Source organism: Neovison vison, chromosome 10, assembly GCF_020171115.1.
Source record: "Neovison vison isolate M4711 chromosome 10, ASM_NN_V1, whole genome shotgun sequence".
NCBI classification, from domain to species: Eukaryota; Metazoa; Chordata; class Mammalia; order Carnivora; family Mustelidae; genus Neogale; species Neogale vison.
Window position 1 is genome coordinate 34,944,225 of NC_058100.1, and position 19,067 is coordinate 34,963,291.

Here is a 19,067-nt window from a genome sequence, read left to right on the forward strand (position 1 = left end):
CCTTGGTAATTTATCTTCCTTGGCTGACATTTTTGAACAAATGCCTCAGTGTTATACTTAGAGCTGGTGTCATGCTCAGTATTTCCTTTTTTTACTGTTTAATGTAACTTGTTAGTTTACCTTCTATCAGAGAAAGACTGCTGAAGTTTGGTAAGAGCAACGTCTCACGGTGAAAGGTGGGTGGACTGTCCTTTGGAAGACACACAGACTGCAAATTATTTTTTATGGTTTTGTGTTTTCATAAATGATGAAGGATATTGCTATGCTTCAGGTTTATTTCCTAATATTAAAAGCACTTACAATAAAGCATTCCTTATGGACATTAACAAGCATGTTCTGAATGAGGTGTCACAAAAAGTCAGAAAAGGTACTGATTTTTAAAAATTCTCTTATTCCATATGGAGTAAATTTAGTTAACTAAGGCATGCCGTGTTCTAAGAAGACAACTGGGGAATTATATTCAGAATAACAATCTATCTGTTTCATTGCTACACACTCGCTCCTATCTTTGCTCAGCCATCTTCCAAATTATTGTCGTTTTTTGCACGGGAAACAAGGTAAAGAACATGACTGGATCAGCACACTTTTGGAAAAATAGTACTATATTGACTATATATATATATGTACACACACACACACCAGTTTATATATATATATATATATATATATATATATATATATATATACACACACACAGAACAATCCTCTTACCCATGAGTGTGCACCTTTATTTTTGTCTTTAACTTTTAAAGCTGGTTGTGAGTAAACTGATATGAGGAGGGGAATTCCGACTCGAACCTGTTGATGATGACTTATACTTATAGGTTGTGCCCCTATAGGTGTTTCCATTGGAAAAATTGAGTAGAGATTAAAGGTGTAGTCCTTCCCTGAAGATCCAGTATCAAACGGAAGTATCCATTCACATATTTAATTTTAGTGACATTAGAAAAATCGTATTATTTGAAACCAAATGACATATTATTTGAAACCAAATGAGTAATGTCCATAATAAGTATGAATAAGAGACTGGAAGGAAGTGAGTCCTCTGAGGACAAATGGTGAGAAATAGTTCATGAAGTTGAGGCATAATCTTCTCCCATTTTATTGTGAAAGTTTCCAAACATTGAAAAGATAAAATTTTCAAACATCAAAGATTTACTGTGAGTACTAGTATACTCTTTATGATTATATTTGACCTTTTACAATATTTGCTTTTATTATAAGATATTTTAATGGTAAGTGAAAATTGGACAGGTCCAGCTAAAAGGATCAAAGTGTGCTCAAGATTGGGAAAATGTAGAAGGTGGGTTTTGTGGCAGCCAGTCCCCAGTGATATCCTTACACATCCTTTTATAATCCCTCCCCCGACATTGTACCAGGGTTGATTTGTGTGACTTTGGTAGATTTAATAAGTACCCCCACCCCCTTAGCCCAAAGATGTGCATGTCTTAATCCCCAGAACCTGGAAATATGTTAGATTATATGTCAGAAGGGACTTTGGATATGTGATTTGTGAACAAGTTAGGGATTTTGAGATAGATGGAGATTATTTTGGAATATTTGGGTGAGCCCAATGTAATCACTGTCCCTTTAATTTAAGAGGGACTTAGTAGACTTGGCATTAGGAAGAAGATATATAAGGATGGAAGCAAATGCCGAGAGAAGATGCTACCCTCCTGGCTTTGGAGGAAGATGGAGGAAGGGACTACAGGACAAGGAATGTAGCTGGCCTCCAGTATCTGGAAAAAAAGGAAATGGATTCTCCCCTAGTGCCTCCAGAAGGAATACTGCACTTCTGGCCCATTTCAGACTTCTGTTCTGTAGAACTATAAGATAATAAATTGGTGTTGCTTTAAGCCGTCAAGTTTGTGGCAATTCGTTATACAGCAGTAGGAAACAAATGCAGCAACCAGAAGGCTACGGCAGAAATGAAAGTTTACCACTTCTGAGGCAATTACATTATGAAACACTGCATCTTCTGTGTTGAGCTCTTTCTTTGATCATTCACTGTGGCAGAGACCAGCTACCATGTCATAGGACACACTGGCAACCTGGGGAAAGGTCCGTGCGGCAAGGTACTGAGGTTTCCAGCCAATGGCCAGCAAGGAAATGAGACCTGTCAGTCACCATCTGGGTGAATTTGGAAGCAGACACCACCCCCTCCCACCGACCCCGGTTGAGCCTTCAGATGACTACAACTCCATCCAGCAGCTAGATTGCAACCCATGGGGGACCTGAGCCAGAGTCACCTGGCTAAGCCAATCACAGATTCCCGACCCACAGAAACTATGGATAATAAATGTATATTATTCTGAGCTGCTTCATTTGGTGGAAATTTGTTATGCCACAAAACAGGACTAAAACAGAGTTGAAATGTTAGTTCTGGGGAGACTGTGGAAGGTTTGACTACTATTCTAATTCACTTCTCAGCACGGAACCCCTGAAAGTTTTGGTCTGGAAAGTAACCAACTCAAAATAATAACAAGATTTATCTTGTTTTGATATATTAGAAAACAAGCAGATTGGAGGGAAGAAAAATAGATGTAATATTAGGGATAGTAAAATTAGAACACTGAAAGCCTGCTCTAGGTCTGTGAATGTAGGAAGGGACAGCAAAAAATGAAGGTAAAACTACAAAAGAAAACTCAGTAGGACCAGGTAGCCGAATGCACTCAAGGGAGAGGGAAATTGAAAAGTGTGGACGATGGGGTTTGAGTTTGCAAGAACAATGGTATAATTCTAAGAATGGGATATTTGTAATAAGAATCAGGTTTGAAAGTTTCTTATACTCTGAAATTTAGTCGGATAAGTGATCATGTTCAAAAACAAATTTAGGGTGAAAGACTTTATTCCCTTTCTTGTGGAGGTTTAGAAGTATAAGTGAGGGGTCAGATTGGGACCTGAGACAGTAAGAAGAAGGGATATGATGTTATTGTGTGTATAGAGGCCCATACACCTTGGTCCCTAAGTTCTCACAGCCAACCCAGAAGAAATGCTGACAATAACATGGTTTTGGTACCAGTAAGACTAAAAGAGACAGAGATGTCTTTCTTGGGTCTCAAGTACCCACATTCTCAGCATTACCCTAGCTATGGTAATCACTGTAATTTTAATGAGACGTAAGAATAGGTCACCGGGTTTTATCATTAATTGATAACCAGTGATATTTAGGATTTCGTTGTTGATATGATGGCAAGGACATCAGCAAGACTGCAGTGGTTTGAAGAGTGATTTTTCTGGAGAGGAATGGAATCAGCAGAGTCAAAGTTATTCTTCCCACTCACCGGGCTCTATCACTTTATATCTCAGTCTATAAAGCAGAGCAGAAATAGTGGTCTCATTCTAGCCTAAAATATAAGTGCCTTAAGCTGCTGGATAAGAATTCAGCATAAACTCAGGATGTTAATAGCAGTTATCAGGATGTACTTCGAAGGAAATTGAACTTGAGGATTGATGGCCAACATGGTTGGTTTGTGGAGCTTACTTTCAGACTGTCGTCTCTAATTTTGTACTTCTAGAAACCATCCCCTTGTGTGGACTGGAATTCAAAATTTTATTTATTACTAGTGGTGCCTGATGGTCATTTGCGACCCGTGGTTTCTGTGTGATGAGGTAGAATTTGGTAAGTGGTGGTCTCACAGATTTTTCTGACCAGCCCTGCTGGGTCTCCGTTTTGACAAGTTGTTTCTCCCAGTAGGTTTTAATCAGATATAGAGTTCAAGGTGATGTTAGTCCTCTTACAGTGTTGTTCAGGAAACAAAAATAAAATAATAGGTATGAATAAGCCTTGAAAAGATAAAGGATCGTGTATTAATTATGTTTATCATCATTATTAAGATGTTTAAAACTATTATCCTATTAAAATAATATTACAACTTCAGATTTTAAGATTGCAAAGAGGAAGGAGAAGTTTTTTTCTATGTTTATTTGCTTTACATGAACTTCCTAAGAAAAATATGTGCACAGGAAATATATACAAATACATACATATTTTAATGATGCTGTACTTAATCATTTGCCTTTATTTAATTCTTACTTTCCCAGCACAATTTTGGAAATATGAATTCAACAGTTCTTTTTTTTTTTTTTATTTAATTTTTTTTCGGTGTTCCAAAATTCATTGTTTATGCACCACACCCAACAATTCTTTTTTATTTTTTTAAAGATTTTATTTATTTATTTGACAGGCAGAGATCAAAGTAGGCAGAGAGACAGGCAGAGAGAGAGAGGAGGAAGCAGGCTCCCCGCTGAGCAGAGAGCCTGATGCGGGGCTCAATCCCAGGACCTTGGGATCATGACCTAAGCCGAAGGCAGAGGCTTTAATCTTTAACCTGAACCACCCAGGCGCCCCACACACCCAACAGTTCTTAAGATATAACCAGGAAATACAGGATGACCCATATGTGAAAAATACTTCTTCATTCCTTAACTCTTAATCTTCACAATAACCTCGTCAGGAGGTACTATTATCTTTTTATGTATAAGGAAACCGGCTCTTAGAGATTAGGTTTTTGCCCATGGTGTCTGTAGCAGGGATTTGAATAAATAACTTGAACACCACAGTTCGTTGGATAGAAGCTGAGCAAAGAAAATCCGGTTGCTTAGAGAAAACATAACTGCATCTGTAAATATTGTACCAATATCAAATCGTGTCTGTGAGTCAAATTCACATTGTTTTCAAAACAGCATTGCCTTCTTAGTTTAAAAAAATTTTTTATTTTATTTTATTTCTTTTCAGTGTCCCAGAATTTTGTTAAATTTTTATTTATTTATTTTTTTGCAGCATTGCCTTCTGTTAACAGACGTCTCTCATGTTGCTCTGACACAAACATACGAGTTTGCTCATTGTGTCACCATGTGACCAGTTAGTCTGTGGGAGCTAACTCCAGTTAGTCTTGAGCTAGTGACCTAATGTATAGAAAGAATAAGCTGTTACGCTCTTTGGGTTTCCAGTGTTGACCCATGAGTAGAATATAATATGGTTGGTAAGGTTTTGGGGAATCCAACATCTGTGTGTGCTTCACGGCTTACTGATGGCTCAGCCGTTCTTGATCTCCTCCATTGGATCCTCTCCATCACCTTGTGAAGCAGACGGCTGATTTTATTTACCCATTTCGCAGAAGAAATCAAGGCCAAAGGGGAGGGTGTGATTTTTTTTCCAGCAAAGTTCAAGTGTTGTCCACATTAAAAAGATTCTGATAAGTAGTCTAAGGGCAAGGAGATACAATGCAGTAGTCAGGGTACATCTTGTTGCTTTGATAACTAGGAGTTTACTGCTAGATCAGAATTTGATTCAGGTAGAATTTCCCATCATATAGCATATGCGGAGATAAACAGCACCATGAAAGGTTTCCCCCTTTTTCTTCAGGGATATCACACCACTCGCTTTAGCCTTAGTTATGACCCGGAGGAGTGTCACCTGCCTCTCCAATGGTGCGTTTTTGTGGGGTCAAAGGAGAAGCTGCTCCTCTCCTTCCGTCAGGATAGTGCCCATCCTAGACCTTTCGCCCTGAGCACCCTGCTCGGTCATGGATATGCATGGAAATTGGCCTTCCTGAGGCTTGTGGTGTTTTCTGGTGAAAAAGCCACAGCATCTCACAGATGTGTTTCCAACTCAATTCTGTAATGCAAGATGATTTCAAACAAGAATAAGTTGTCTTGTTACCAACATTTAAAAATAGTTCTTTTGTTATTAAGCAGCGCTTACCAGGCACCTGCCTAGTGCAGCCGCAGTGCCAAGCTCTGAGGAACACGGCTCTTCCTTCCCTTGCCTCATAATCTTGGTTGTGAGGCAAAGGGGTTCCAGTGTCACTTTTCATACATAGTGGTTGTCTTAGTGTGTTTGGCCTGCTGTCACGAAAAACATAGACTGGGTGTCTTACCAACAACAGAAATGTATTTCTCATGGTTCTGGAGGCTGGAAATCCAAGATGAGGGGAAATCAGACTCGGTGTCTGGTGATGGCCTGTGTCCTGGTCCATAGACCCTCAGCAGCTCTCTGTATCCTTGCGTGGCAGAATGGGCTCTCTGGGGTCTCTTTTATAAGGACACTGGTCCCATTCAGGAAGGTTTCCCCTCATCACCTAATCACTTCCCAGTGACCCACCCCTCTTAATACTATCACAGGGGGTTAGGTTTTAATATGTGAATTTGGGGGGACATAAACATTTAATTTATAACCATAATTTGGAAAGCATGGGAGACCTCTCAAAACATAAATAATAAAAAACAAGAAACTTTTACACCATGTCTGAGATAAATTTGTTCTTTTGGCAAAGGTGATTTCAATTGTTGGCACTTTCCAGGACAAGAAACAGTCCTCTCACAATGATCAGATGAAAACAAGAAACAAATGCCCAGCCACACGAACTCTGCATTGTACTATTGACGAGCGCGCTCTTATGTTTAAAACCATTGAATATACATATATATATATATATATATATATGCTCTAGCAAGGCAGTTCTCTAAAAGACTACACTACTTTCTTTATGTACAATGTCAGTGCCACAATATTAAACAGAAATGAAATATGTGGCCAGGCTTTCCTTCTTAAAAACGTGAATGTATTTCTCTACAGACTTGTTCTGTGCTGTGTTGCTCTAAAGTGGTGCCCAGCGCCAGGCCTGCAGACCGCTGACACACAATTAATCTCACAAATTTATGAATGCCAAAGCATGGAGCAAAATGAAAACAACTGGGGGAATGTTTAAGGGAAATAATTGGACCGTATCCAGATGTGCATGTGTAAAACATCAGCCCGTAACTCCTCCCCCGTATCCTGTCTGAAGACAGGAGGTTTTTTTCCCCTCCTCAAAAATAAGCGAGTTATTTGAAAGAAGCAATGGTCTCTGAGTGAAACCGAATTAGGCAAAGCCCGGATTGAACATAACCGTGTATGTTTTGGGGGGTCTTTGTTTCTTAATTAACTCCTCAAGTGCTGATGAATCCATCTGTCCGAGGGCCCTTCTTGATGGCTGTCACCGCATGGCACGCTGCCTTTGAGCGTCACAGTGAAGGGTTTGCAAGAATGTCAGTTTTCTTGAGTTTGGGGAGGTCTTGAACCATAACGTTTTACTATTCAAAATGGACGACATTAAATTGTCTGGTGTGGAAGACGCTGTTTAGATGGGACGGGAAGTCTGGGTAAGAGGGAAAAGCAGTGTGAGAGCCTGCCTTCCTTCCTTCCTTCCTTCCCTTTCTCTCTCTCTCTCTCTCTCTTTCTTTCATATTATTTGGTCCAAGACTAGCCAGAAGAGCTAAAGAGAGAAAAAAGAATTTTTCTAAGATGCTTTAGCTCACTAGATAAAACATAGACTCCAAGATGGTAATACTGACTTCGGATGTGTGGCGTTAATTTGGACCTGGCATCTTTGGGATATGAGAAATGAGAGGTCAGGGGTGAGGAATAAGAACCTTTCATGTTGGTGTACAACCGTCATATGGATTTTATTATTTATTTTCCTTTTTCTTCGCATTTATTTTAAATGTACCAGAGAAGAAACAGTAAGACACACTTTTTGTTTAAATGTCAAAGAATACTTTCTTGAAAACAAGTTAACCAAATCAAATGGTAAATCCAACTCATTTCAGTAAAGGAGTTTTTCTCCAAGACTTGTTTTTCTCTAGCTCTGTGTAAAAACTGAAAAGAAGATGAAATGAAATTTTAATAAACCTTTTAAAGATGAAATGAAATTTTAATGTACTCATTAAGGTAGAGAATACAAAGGGCTCTTTTTTAAAACAGATTTTATTTGAGAGAGAGTGTGCACAAGCAGGGGGGAGGGGGAGAGGGAGAGGGAAAAGTAGACTTCCCGCTGAGCAGGGAGCCAGATGCTGGACTCAATCCCAGGACTCGGGGATCGTGACCTGAGCTGAAGGCAGATGCTTAACCGACTGAGTTCCCCAGGCGCCCTGCATACAAAGACCTCTTGCCCCCTTAGTCTGCCTGTGTTGTCCCAGAGACTTTCCTTGGGATTAGAATTCTGAGCCTCATTAGGCAAAGTCTCAAGACTGAATTTCTGTTTTTATTCTGAAAGAGAAAACAAAAGTAGAGAAATTGAAAATATCCAGTCTTTTGGCGCACTTAAGGAAGGATTAAGGACCCCAAATCTGCGTGCTCCCGCTATAGTTGTGGCAGATTTTTATCATAAAACTTCAATGTTAGAACAGTATCAGTACTCATTTTGAGGATAAGCACTGATTTTCTTGTAACCTTCTACTTGTGCACATAATTATTTAATTTAAAGCCTAATTTTCCTATGATAATTACTATGACATAGTTTCCATAAAAAGAAAAAGGAATGAGTCTGTTTTCTCAATTCCTTTACCAAAAGGAAGTGGGTGGACAAAAGCATTGTCCTGTGTCCTGCCAGGGCATTATTGAGAAGCACTGAACCCAGAAAAGGAAAGCTGATGAGACGTTCCTTTGTTTTGTAAACATATATACCCGGACAGCGCTGTCTCGATGCCCTCGCTGTGTGATACCCATAGAGTTGTATGTCAATAGCCAGTTCTAATTTCAAATGCAAATAATTTCTGGGAAATTTAAATGTATTGGTTTTACCACATTATGAATATATAATTTCATGATGTTGAAAATATTCTATATTATCCAAAGTTAAAAAAAACACACACACAGTTAAACTAACCCAAATTAACTTTTTTTTTTAAAGATTTCATTTATTTATTTGACAGAGCGAGATCACAAGTAGGCAGAGAGGCAGGCAGAGAGAGAGAGGAGGAAGCAGGCTCCCCGCTGAGCAGAGAGCCCGATGCGGGACTCGATCCCAGGACCCTGAGATCATGACCTGAGCCGAAGGCAGCGGCTTAACCCACTGAGCCACCCAGGCGCCCCCAAATTAACTTTTGATGTCTTAGGGCAACTGGGTGGCTTAGTAGGTTAAGCGTCTGACTCTTGATTTTGGCTCAGGTCAATATTTCAGGGTTGTGAGACGGAGCCTGAGCGGGATGCGGTGGCTGCTTAGGATTCTTCCTCTCCCTCTTCCCAACCTCCCCCTCCCAACCTTCCCCTCCCTGCCTCTCTCTCTCTCACTCTCTTAAAAAAAATTTTTTTTCATATCTTAAGCATGGTTAAAAACCCTGGAATTATCTGTGTGATCTTTTAAGGAAAATAAGTGATTTGGGATTTCAGAACACAGATACAGTAAACATTATGGACTTCTTAAGTAAAGGGTGTGCTTGCTCTGGTGGATGATAAAATCCTCAGTTACTAGAATGCCAAAACTCATCACTTGCTTAAAATTATTTGGTAATAGATTCAAACATTTTCTTGCTGGACAATAAGAGGCATGTAGTAGGAATTACTAGACTGGTACTTAAAATAACGGGACCACAACCATAACAGCAAAATCTGCCTTTTGACCCAGTTACATCGTTAGTAATAGTTTGAGCCTAGATTAGTTGCTTCAGCTCTGTGAGCCTATTTTCTCTCCCTACAATAGGGCTAGGGCTGTGTCCTGCTCACTTCGCGTGGTGAAGGCCATTGTCACCCACCTGGAAAACACCACCTTCGTCTCTTTTTATTCAAGCCAAAAAGCCAGGATGACCTTCATTACACACTTTGCCTAACACCACCTGTTCTTGCTAATTCTGTCTCAGAATAGATCTCAGTTCTGCCTCTTCTTTAGTCCCACTCCCGCTCGCTCTGTCCGAGCTCGTCTAGAGGCCGCCGTGCCGGCCACAGTGTCCCTCCACGCCTTCTCTCCTCTTCACAATCACTCCCAGAATAATCTTTTTAAAAGCGTTAATCAGATCTTGTCACTTTCTTACTTAAAACATTCCCGTGGCCACAGTTGCACTTAGGATACCATGTAGAATCTTACATGTGGCCCCACACCCCGTCCCTTCCTGCTTCTCTGCCCCTCCCTCCCCCCTATACCCTGAGGACTCCGCTCTGACCACCCCGTTCCTTTGCCCTGTGCTGTCCCAGAGGAGTGCTCCTTCCAGTCCAGGGCCTGTATCCCTTTGCCTTCAGATTCAACATAAATATGACCCTTATCAGAGACGCCTTCTCTGCCTTCCCTTCTAGTCTAAATTACCTTCTCATCCTCTGTAGGGGCTTTATTCTTGCAGCATTTCCTCCCATGTATAGTTGTATGTCTATTTGTGTACTGATTCCCTGGTGTTAGACCTGGGAGCCCAGGAGCCTTATCACTTTTGTTCACTAAATCCAGACGACAGACATGTTGCCTTGGCGAACAGAAAGCTCTTGGATGGCACTCTGCCAAATGTTGGGAATGTGAAGTTAATTTTGCCGTAGTCCCCAGCCTCGAGGGGCCTACGGTCACTTAATGAGAAAAAAAGATGAACGAAAATTACACAGAATCATTCTGTAGCTCAGAGGGAGTTTTAAAAAATGACTTTTAAGATCAGGAAAAAGAATCTGTAGTTCAAGCGATCATACAGAGGCATTCTCAGGAGTTAAAACTCTCTAGGTTGGAAGGGGCGTTAACTCTTCAGGGCATCAGAGGGTTCCTGCTGGTGTAGACGGGGGCTTCAGTATATCTTTGGAGTGGAACCTACCATTAAACCAAAAATTTTTCTAGTTTGTATTACAGATTTCCTGTTATTCATTCATTTCTTTGGTGTGCATTTGTATATGTATCCAGGTGTGTATAAAATTTCTATCTAGAATGTTCTGTCCTGTGAGAGGGAAAGTATACTTTTTGGTAAATGTCATGCTGGCTTCCAGAATTTCTGCAGAGTACCGAAAGAGAATGCAGGGTATATGGGGAGATGCTGCGATCTGATATGGATATAGAAATGGATAGAAAGAACAGATCAAAGAGTCTTTTCTTCTAATATAAAGTGTATCTGGAGAGAAGTGGGTAAAACCATGCAGCTATATGAAATCTTTCACAATCTTCCCACTAAAGGATATTGAAAATGTCTAAGAACCCAAATGATTCTAATCACGCCGATAAGGAATTTAGATAAATTAGTTTAATAAATTAGTTTATTAATTAATAAATTAGTTTATTTAAATAATAATAACTAATTTAAATAAATTAGTTTAATAAATCAGACAACCTGATTTTATTAAACAAATAGAGAAAAATAGTCACAAAACCGATATAACAAGTATCATTATATTTATAACAATTTAAATGGCAAGGCTTTTCTTTGCTTATTTTTCTCTCTCTCTCTCTGTCTCTGAGCCGGGGAGAGAGCGAGCGTGGGCCTGCATGAGTTGGGGGGAGGGGCAGAGGGCGAGACTCTTCTTCAAGCAGGCTCCCTGCTGAGCGCGGAGCCCGATGCTGGGCTTCCTTCCTCTCGGGTCCCATGAGATCATGGCCTGAGCCAACGCTGAACAGACTGAGCCATGCAGGCCCCCTGCAAAGGTTTTCTAAAACTCACCCACCGCATAAAGCCCAATTATAGATATGCGGCAGGTTTTTTGTTTTTGTTTTTGTTTTTCCTGCAGTGTGGAAACCGGTCAGTGAAAAATAGGAATTTAGAATTAATTTTCTTTAGAAGTTGAGAAATTTGGAAATGTTTATTCTCCCTTCTAAACATTACCCTCAACACCATACTGAGCAGCGGATTCAGAGAACACGGCAGTACCCCAGGACATCTCCCCAGGCTAGGTGCTAAGGGCTTAAAAATCCCTCTTTTCATAATTCATTGTTCCCAGTTAAACCTAGCTCTCTCCATATGGTCCACTTTAAAAGACAAACCCTTCTGGGAGGTGTAAGTTTGGACGTAGGGAAGAAGGAGAAAGAACCCTAGAGTTTACTGAGTACTGAATCTGGGCCAGGAGCTTGGTATGTGCGTTCTCCTGTGTTTTCCATTCCACAAATACAGACACAAGTCTTGGAGAGGTTTGTGACCCTCCTTTCTGTGGCTGAATTGTGGGGCTGAGACCTGACCTCCCAGCTGGTCTGCTTGTAAACTCACGTTCTTTCTGTTACCTAGTCTATATCGTATAGTAATTAATTAATGGGATGCTTTCCTCCAAAAGCTGGGGATCGAAGCACAAGAGCGTGCTAAGAATCTGGCAGAGAAGTCATGGTGACAAAAGAGGGGATAAGAGGAGGCTGAAGAGCCCTCCGTCAGCCCATAGGAGCACTTCTCTGGGCCTTGCTCATCTGTGGGTTTTGCTTGCGGCCCCACGAGGTTCAGATGGACTGGGAACCAAGGCTAAATGATACTGAAGGGAGCTTCTGACGCGTCCTTCTTTATCTGCATTCCTGATGCTATCCGTAGGCCCCTTCGGTATGTGACTACCTGAAACCAAAAGACTACAGATACGCATGTAGACTGTTTATTTTAGGTCTCCTGTTTACATTTGTTCCAATTTTACTCTCTCACTGGAAAGTAAACTTGAAGTGAAGGGGAAAAAGACGAGCAGATGCACCAGGGAAGAGAAACTCAGCTTTGAAAGTGGCACCATTTTTACATTTAAGTTAAAACTGGGTTTAAAGCATTCAGCTCTCCACTGGAAACCGATGTGGGCGGAGAGCGATGGTAACAGAGCTTCACCTAATTCATTCTATATGCTTGGCAAAGGACAAGCTGAAATAAGAGCCAAATTCCAAAGGGTCTCTAAGGGAAGCAAGGTCATACTGCATTCAGAATTAATACAGCAACCTGGCCTGAACAGAGGATTTTTAATGTGTTTGTGCACTTAGGAATCATTCTTGTAGAATACTGTAATTGTTTAGCCATTTTGTGAGGTTCTCTTATAAATGTATCTCAACACTCCTTCATAGCTAGATTAAAAAAAAAAAAAAAAGACTTCAGTAATTTAATCAAGTTAACTCAGTTAATTTTGAAACTGAAAATAAAATAATGCAGAGGATTTAAGATTAGTTCCACCATCGTGATAAGTTTGCAGAAGTGCCCAAGAAGCCATATTTTTATTTTTATTTATTTTTTGGGGTCTGAGGAAGTTGGCCCACCCTCAGTAAAAATTGTGCTTTAATTACAAGTGATCTTATTATGAAGACTTGTTGAATTTTACCTTATTTTGTAATTAGCTCTGCTGTTTAATGAAGCTCATTTGCAAGGTAAAAGGGCAAAATGTGAGAAGCAAGGAAATCAAAAGTTGTTCATTGGTAATTACAGTAAAAACAGGAATAAGCAGAAATGTCATCTTAACTCACTTTCTGGGAAGACATTCCAGAGTTTGGGGGATGACAGAACATCTTTTGGGTTCTCAGGGTTCTAAAGAGAGTTAGGATTTTAGACTTTTGAAGTTGTTTTTGCTTACAACCAAATTTACCTCAAAGTGCAGAGTGCATAAGAGTTAATTTAAATGTCGGTTACAAATTCCAAGAAATGTGGAGATATAAACCAGAAAGACAACATGACCTGAACAGGGGTTTGGGAATGTGGACTCTGATGTTGACCTTGTGTCATTTGTGTGTGTGTATGGTTTTTGTTGTTGTTGTTTTTGTTTTTAACTCCAGTGATGAAATACAGCTTCTATTCTGTTGACCCCCTTGAGGTAGTACCAAACAGAATAAAATGGAGCACACTCACTTCTGTTTTTCTGGGGAATAATATGGAAGGACAAAGTCCCTCTCCTCTGAAGGTAATATGAGGTTAGAGCGAAGTTTTAGTCATTTCTGAGAGAGCCCGGAACCAGGCATCTGTGTCTTTTGATGCAAATGTTGCTACTTCCTACCCCTCCAAGGAATTTCTTGCCCTGGAGTGGTGGTCAAGCCATCTGAAGGAATCAGAATCAGTTTGTTGATAAAAGTTTTTGGGGTGGCCTTTGTCAACCTTGTAGTGTTCTCTGTCTTCAGTTTCTGGGGTCTTGAACCCATGTGAGAACATTGTAAGAGTTATTGACCTTTTCTCACAGTACTGTGCACATTCACGAAATGACTCCCCAAAGTTCTCGTCCAAAGGCCCGTTCATGGACCATGGGTTGTAAGACCGAGTTCTGCAGGGTTAATTTCCCTAAGCTCCAAAAACTTTGCTATCCAAGTTGCCTTCTCTAAGGCTGTTAAGTCATACAGTGTATTCTGTTCATATCCTTCCCATCTTAGAGATAACAGAAGATTTTCCCAGAGGACCTAACCATTTTATGTCACCATCTTTTCCAAACTCCAATCTTAAGTTTGAACACCTCTTTTCTTCTTCCTTTCTTTATATCAGATTCCTACTCATACCCTGCTGGATTCTCTCCCACCTGCCTTCCTCACTCCTCACCTAGTGACTTCTAGTAATACCACTTACACTTGGTACCACTCATATGATGTTCATGATTCTCTTTTTGCTTCTTTTTAAATCAGTTTTTACTATGAAATATTTTAATACATACATAGGAATGGAGAATAGAAATATTACCTGTTTTAACAAAATCTTAGCATTATGACATATTTACATCAGATCCTTAAAAATAATAATGTCAGTTGTAATGAAGATCTTCTACACTGCCCTTGGAACCCCTTTCTCTTTTTCTTTCCCAACAGGAACTGCTGTCATTTTGAGGCATGGTGTTTTATTATTAAAATTTTTTTTTCTTTTTGTCCTGAGTGTGGATCTGATTCCTCCAGTGATACCATGATTTCTTACAAACAGATACTGGCCTTATTCTTCTTTCGGTTTGTCCCACACTGTTTGGCTGAGTGTGCAAAGGGCCCTATATTAATGACTCAAAATGCATGCATATGGGGTTACTTAGTTTTTGGTACTTTCTTACTTTAAGGTTCTCCGCCATCTTCTTGTCCCTCAGAGATGCCTTGCATCTTTCAGAAAATTCAGGAGACCATTTTCTCTCATGTTCTATATTTTCTCTTCTTTCTGCAGAAGAAAACTCAGATTATACTGTCTTATATTCCTTTGAATATTCTGTTGCTCTTCATTTCTCCCATTTCTTTTTTTTTTATTGTGTTATGTTAGTCACCGTAAAATACATCATTAGTTTTTTTTTTTTTAATTTTTATTTATTTATTTAACAGAGAGAAATCACAAGTAGGCAGAGAGGCAGGCAGAGAGAGAGAGAGGGAAGCAGGCTCCCTGCTGAGCAGAGAGCCCCATGCGGGACTCGATCCCAGGACCCTGGGATCATGACCTGAGCCGAAGGCAGCGGCTTAACCCACTGAGCCACCCAGGCGCCCACATCATTAGTTTTTGATGCAGTGTCCCAAGATTCATTGTTTATGCACCACACCCAGTGCTCTGTGCAATCCGTGCCCTCCTTAATACCCACCACCAGGACCACCCAGCCCCCCACCCCTCTCCCCTCCAAAACCCTCAGCTTGTTTCCCAGAGTCCAAAGTCTCTCATGGTTCGTCTCCCCCTCCGACTTCCCCCAATTCACTTTTACTTTCCTTCTCCTAATGTCCTCAATGTTATTCCTTATGCTCCACAAGTAAGTGAAACCATATGATAATTGACTCTCTCTGCTTGACTTATTTCACGCAGCAACATCTCCTCCAGTCCCGTCCATGTTGATACAAAAGTTGGGTATTCATCCTTTCTGATGGAGGCATAATACTCCATAATGTATATGGGCCACATCTTTATCCATTCATCTGTAGAAGGGCATCTTGGCTCCTTCCACAGTTTGGCGACTGCGGCCATTGCTGCTATGAAAATTGGGGTGCATGTGGCCCTTCTTTTCACTACATCTGTATTTTTGGTGTTTCTTAATCCTTGTGCCTCAGTTCATTTATTTGTCAGTTTGGGGAAATACTGTTGCTTTAGATCATCTTGAGCTTTATTCAGGTAGTATAAGATATATGTGTAATATGTGACTAAAAGGTAAATCTATTTTTCCCCAAATATTGTTACTTTGTTCTTCGTGTTGATACACTTCAAAGACCCATCACATTGTCCCTCTTAGCCTCCACCTCACAGGTGGGGAAACCAGGACCAGGAAAGCTAAAACAGCATCTCAGGTAGCAGAGCTAGGGGCAAGACCAATGTCTCTAGATTTCTATTCTTTTCACCTCACCATTATGCATTGTTATAGTAAAATTTTAAGAATAGCAGCTATTAATCTTACTGGATGATTTGATTTTGTTTGGGTAACTTTATACTGCCACCAATTCTTACACCAGCTCAAGTTAAATGTTTATCATTCCGTGTTACGTAACCCAAACTGAGGCTCAGAAAGGTAAAAGGAATTGTTTAAAGTCATGGCTAGTAACTATTCCTAATAATAATAACAATGATAAGAGCTCACAGTTTATAGCACTTACCAGATACCATGCTCTGGTCCAAGAACTTTATGTAAATTAACTCACGATTACATTTTGAGGCACAAATTCCATATCTTTACTCTATAGGTGAGGAAAGTGAGACTTAAAGAGGTTAAATAGCTTGCTTAAAATCACTTAGCCAGTAAATGTTGGCAGGAACTTCAAATCCCAGTAGCCCGGTGCCAAATTCAACGTGCTGCCTCCCACTAGCCCAGACGGGACCCTAATCTTAGTGGCTGTGCTTTTCATGATGCCTCCAAACTCTTCTGCCATATAATTCTTTCTCTAATTTGTTATAAATGTAGAAATATTTACTCAAATTTAGAGTCCAGTCTCTTATGCTTTTGATCTTCAATGTCCTTTACTAAATGAAGGGCAAACTCCAATTTGCCCTTCAAAATCCTGCTCGCAGTCTCTGTTACTGCCCTTGTGTTGTTGAGCCCTTTCCTCCCTTTCTTGAAGAGTTAAACACTCTGCTAAAAATTCTACTCCTGAACCATGAATTTACATTAAAAAATTAATAGACTTTTTAGAATAGTTTGAGACTTCTAGAAAAAGTTGAGCAGAGTGAACAGAGTTCCCATATACCCACTTTCCCTGCTCATGGTACATTTATTTGTTATAGTCGATAAACCAATATTGGTTTATTATTATTATTAGCAACTACTATTATTAACTAAAGCCCATAGTTTACATCATGGTTTATTCTTGGTGTTGTGCCATTCTGTGGTTTTGACAAATGTGTAATGGTATGTTTTCACCATTACAGTATCATACAAAGGTTTTATTGCCCTAAAAATCTCTTGTGCTTTCCCAGTTCACCCCCCCACCTCCTTCCTCTAAACCCATGACTGATCTTTTTGCTGTTTTTATAGTTCTATCTTTTCAGAATGTCATATACTTGAAATCATACAGTATGTAGCCCTTTCAGACAGACTTCTTTCAATTTACAATATACATTTAAATTTCCACATATCTTTTTGTGGCTTAATTAACAGTTTGTTTTTATCATTGAACAGCATTTTATAATGTGGATGCACCACAGTATGTTTTCCAGTTCATCCATAGGAGAACATCTCAGATGTTTCCTATTTCGGCAATTATGAAAAAAAGTTTCTATAAACATGATATGCATGTTTTTGTGTGAACATAAGCTTTGAACTCATTTGGGTAAATACAAAGAAGCATGATGGCTGGATTGTGTGGTAAGAGTATGTTTAGTTTTGTAAGAAATTACCAAGGTTGGGGCATCTGGGTGGCTCAGTTGGTTAAGCGACTGCCTTTGGCTCAGGTCATGATCCCGGAGTCCTAGGATCGAGTCCCATATCGGGCTCCCAGCTCCATGGGGAGTCTGCTTCTCCCTCTGACCTTCACCCTTCTTGTGCTCTCTCTCTCTATCTCTCAAATAAATAAATAAATAATCTTAAAAAAAAAAAAAAAGAAATTACCAAGGTAACTTCCATTTTGCATTTCCACCAGCTATGCATGAGAGTTCCTGTTGCTCCATCTCCTTACTACTATTTGATATTGTCAATTTTTGGTTTGGTTTGGTTTGGTTTGGATGTGGGCTATTCGAATAGTGTAGTGGTATCTCATTGTTATTTTAGTCAGCAGCTCTCTAACGACATGATGTAGAGCTCTTTGCCTGTGCTGGCTGATGATCTGTGTTTCTTTCATGAGTTGTCTACTCATGTCTTTCACCCGTTTTTAAATTGGGTTGTTTTCTTATTGTTATGTTTTAAGAGTTATTTGCATATTTTGGGTATCAGTCCTATATCAGATTCGTGTTTTGTCAATATTGTCTTCCAGTCGGTGCCTCATCCTTTCATTCTCTTAACAGTGTCTTTCTCACAGCAGAGGTTTTTAACTTAATTAAAAACTCGTGCTCGACCCAAGGTCACTAGATTTTCCACCTTATTTTCCAAATCTTTCACAGTTTTGTGTCTTTCATTTACATCTATGACCCATTTTGAGTTTAATTTTTGTGAAATGCATAAGATCAGTGTATTGATGCAGTTATTTTTTTGATGTGCATGTCCAGTCATTTCAGCACATTTGTTGAAACAATTTTTCTTGCCTTTGCTCCTTTATCAAAGATCAGTTAACTATATTCTGGGCTTTCTAACTCTTCATCTGCTCCATTTCTCAATTCTTTCAAAATACTACAGTATTTGTGAATATAGTAGCTTTATCTTAAGTCGTGAAGTTGAGTCGTGTCAGTCCTCTGACTTTGCTCTGCTTCAGTACTATGTTGGCTCTTCTGGGTTATTTGCTTTTCCATATAAACTTTAACATCGGTTTTTCAGGGTCCACAAAATACACTGATGGTATTTTGATTGGGATTGCACTGAATGTATAAGTCAAATTGAGAATGGACATCTTAACAATATTGAGTTTTCTGTCTGTGATCATGGAATAGCTTCCCATTTATTTAGATGTTCTCTGATTTGTTTTATCAGTTTTATAGTTTTCCCACATTGAGGTCCTTAATCCATTTTGAATCTATTTTTGTGTGTGGTGTAAGGAAATGGTCCAATTTCATTTTTCTGCTCGTGGCTGTCCAATTTTCCCAACACCATTTATTGAAGAGGCTGTCTTTTTTCCATTGGACATTCTTTCCTGCTTTGTTGAAGATTAGTTGACCATAGAGTTGAGGGTCTATTTCTGGGCTCTCTATTCTGTTCCATTGGTCTATGTGTCTGTTTTTGTGCCAGTACCATGCTGTCTTGATGATGACAGCCTTGTAATAAAGTTTGAAGTCCGGAATTGTGATGCCACCAACTTTGGCTTTGTTTTTCAATATCCCTTTGGCTATTCGAGGTCTTTTCTGGTTCCATATAAATTTTAAAATTATTTGTTCCATTTCTTTGAAAAAGATGGATGGTACTT

The 19,067-nt window shown here is 39.6% G+C and overlaps 1 protein-coding gene across 6 annotated transcripts in view; it reads left to right on the forward strand.

Annotated features, from left to right (window-relative positions):
- DNM3 (dynamin 3) overlaps positions 1-19,067 on the forward strand; it is a 534,866-nt gene that overhangs the window by 323,078 nt on the left and 192,721 nt on the right. The window contains exon 16 of one of the 6 annotated variants that reach the window (XM_044266982.1): positions 2,017-2,158. The exons of the other annotated variants lie outside the window; for them this stretch is intronic. Coding sequence (XP_044122917.1) covers positions 2,017-2,037 — 21 coding nt within the window. The 3' untranslated portion in view covers positions 2,038-2,158. Of the gene's footprint in view, positions 1-2,016; positions 2,159-19,067 lie in introns of those variants that run through there. 6 annotated transcript variants of the gene reach the window in all.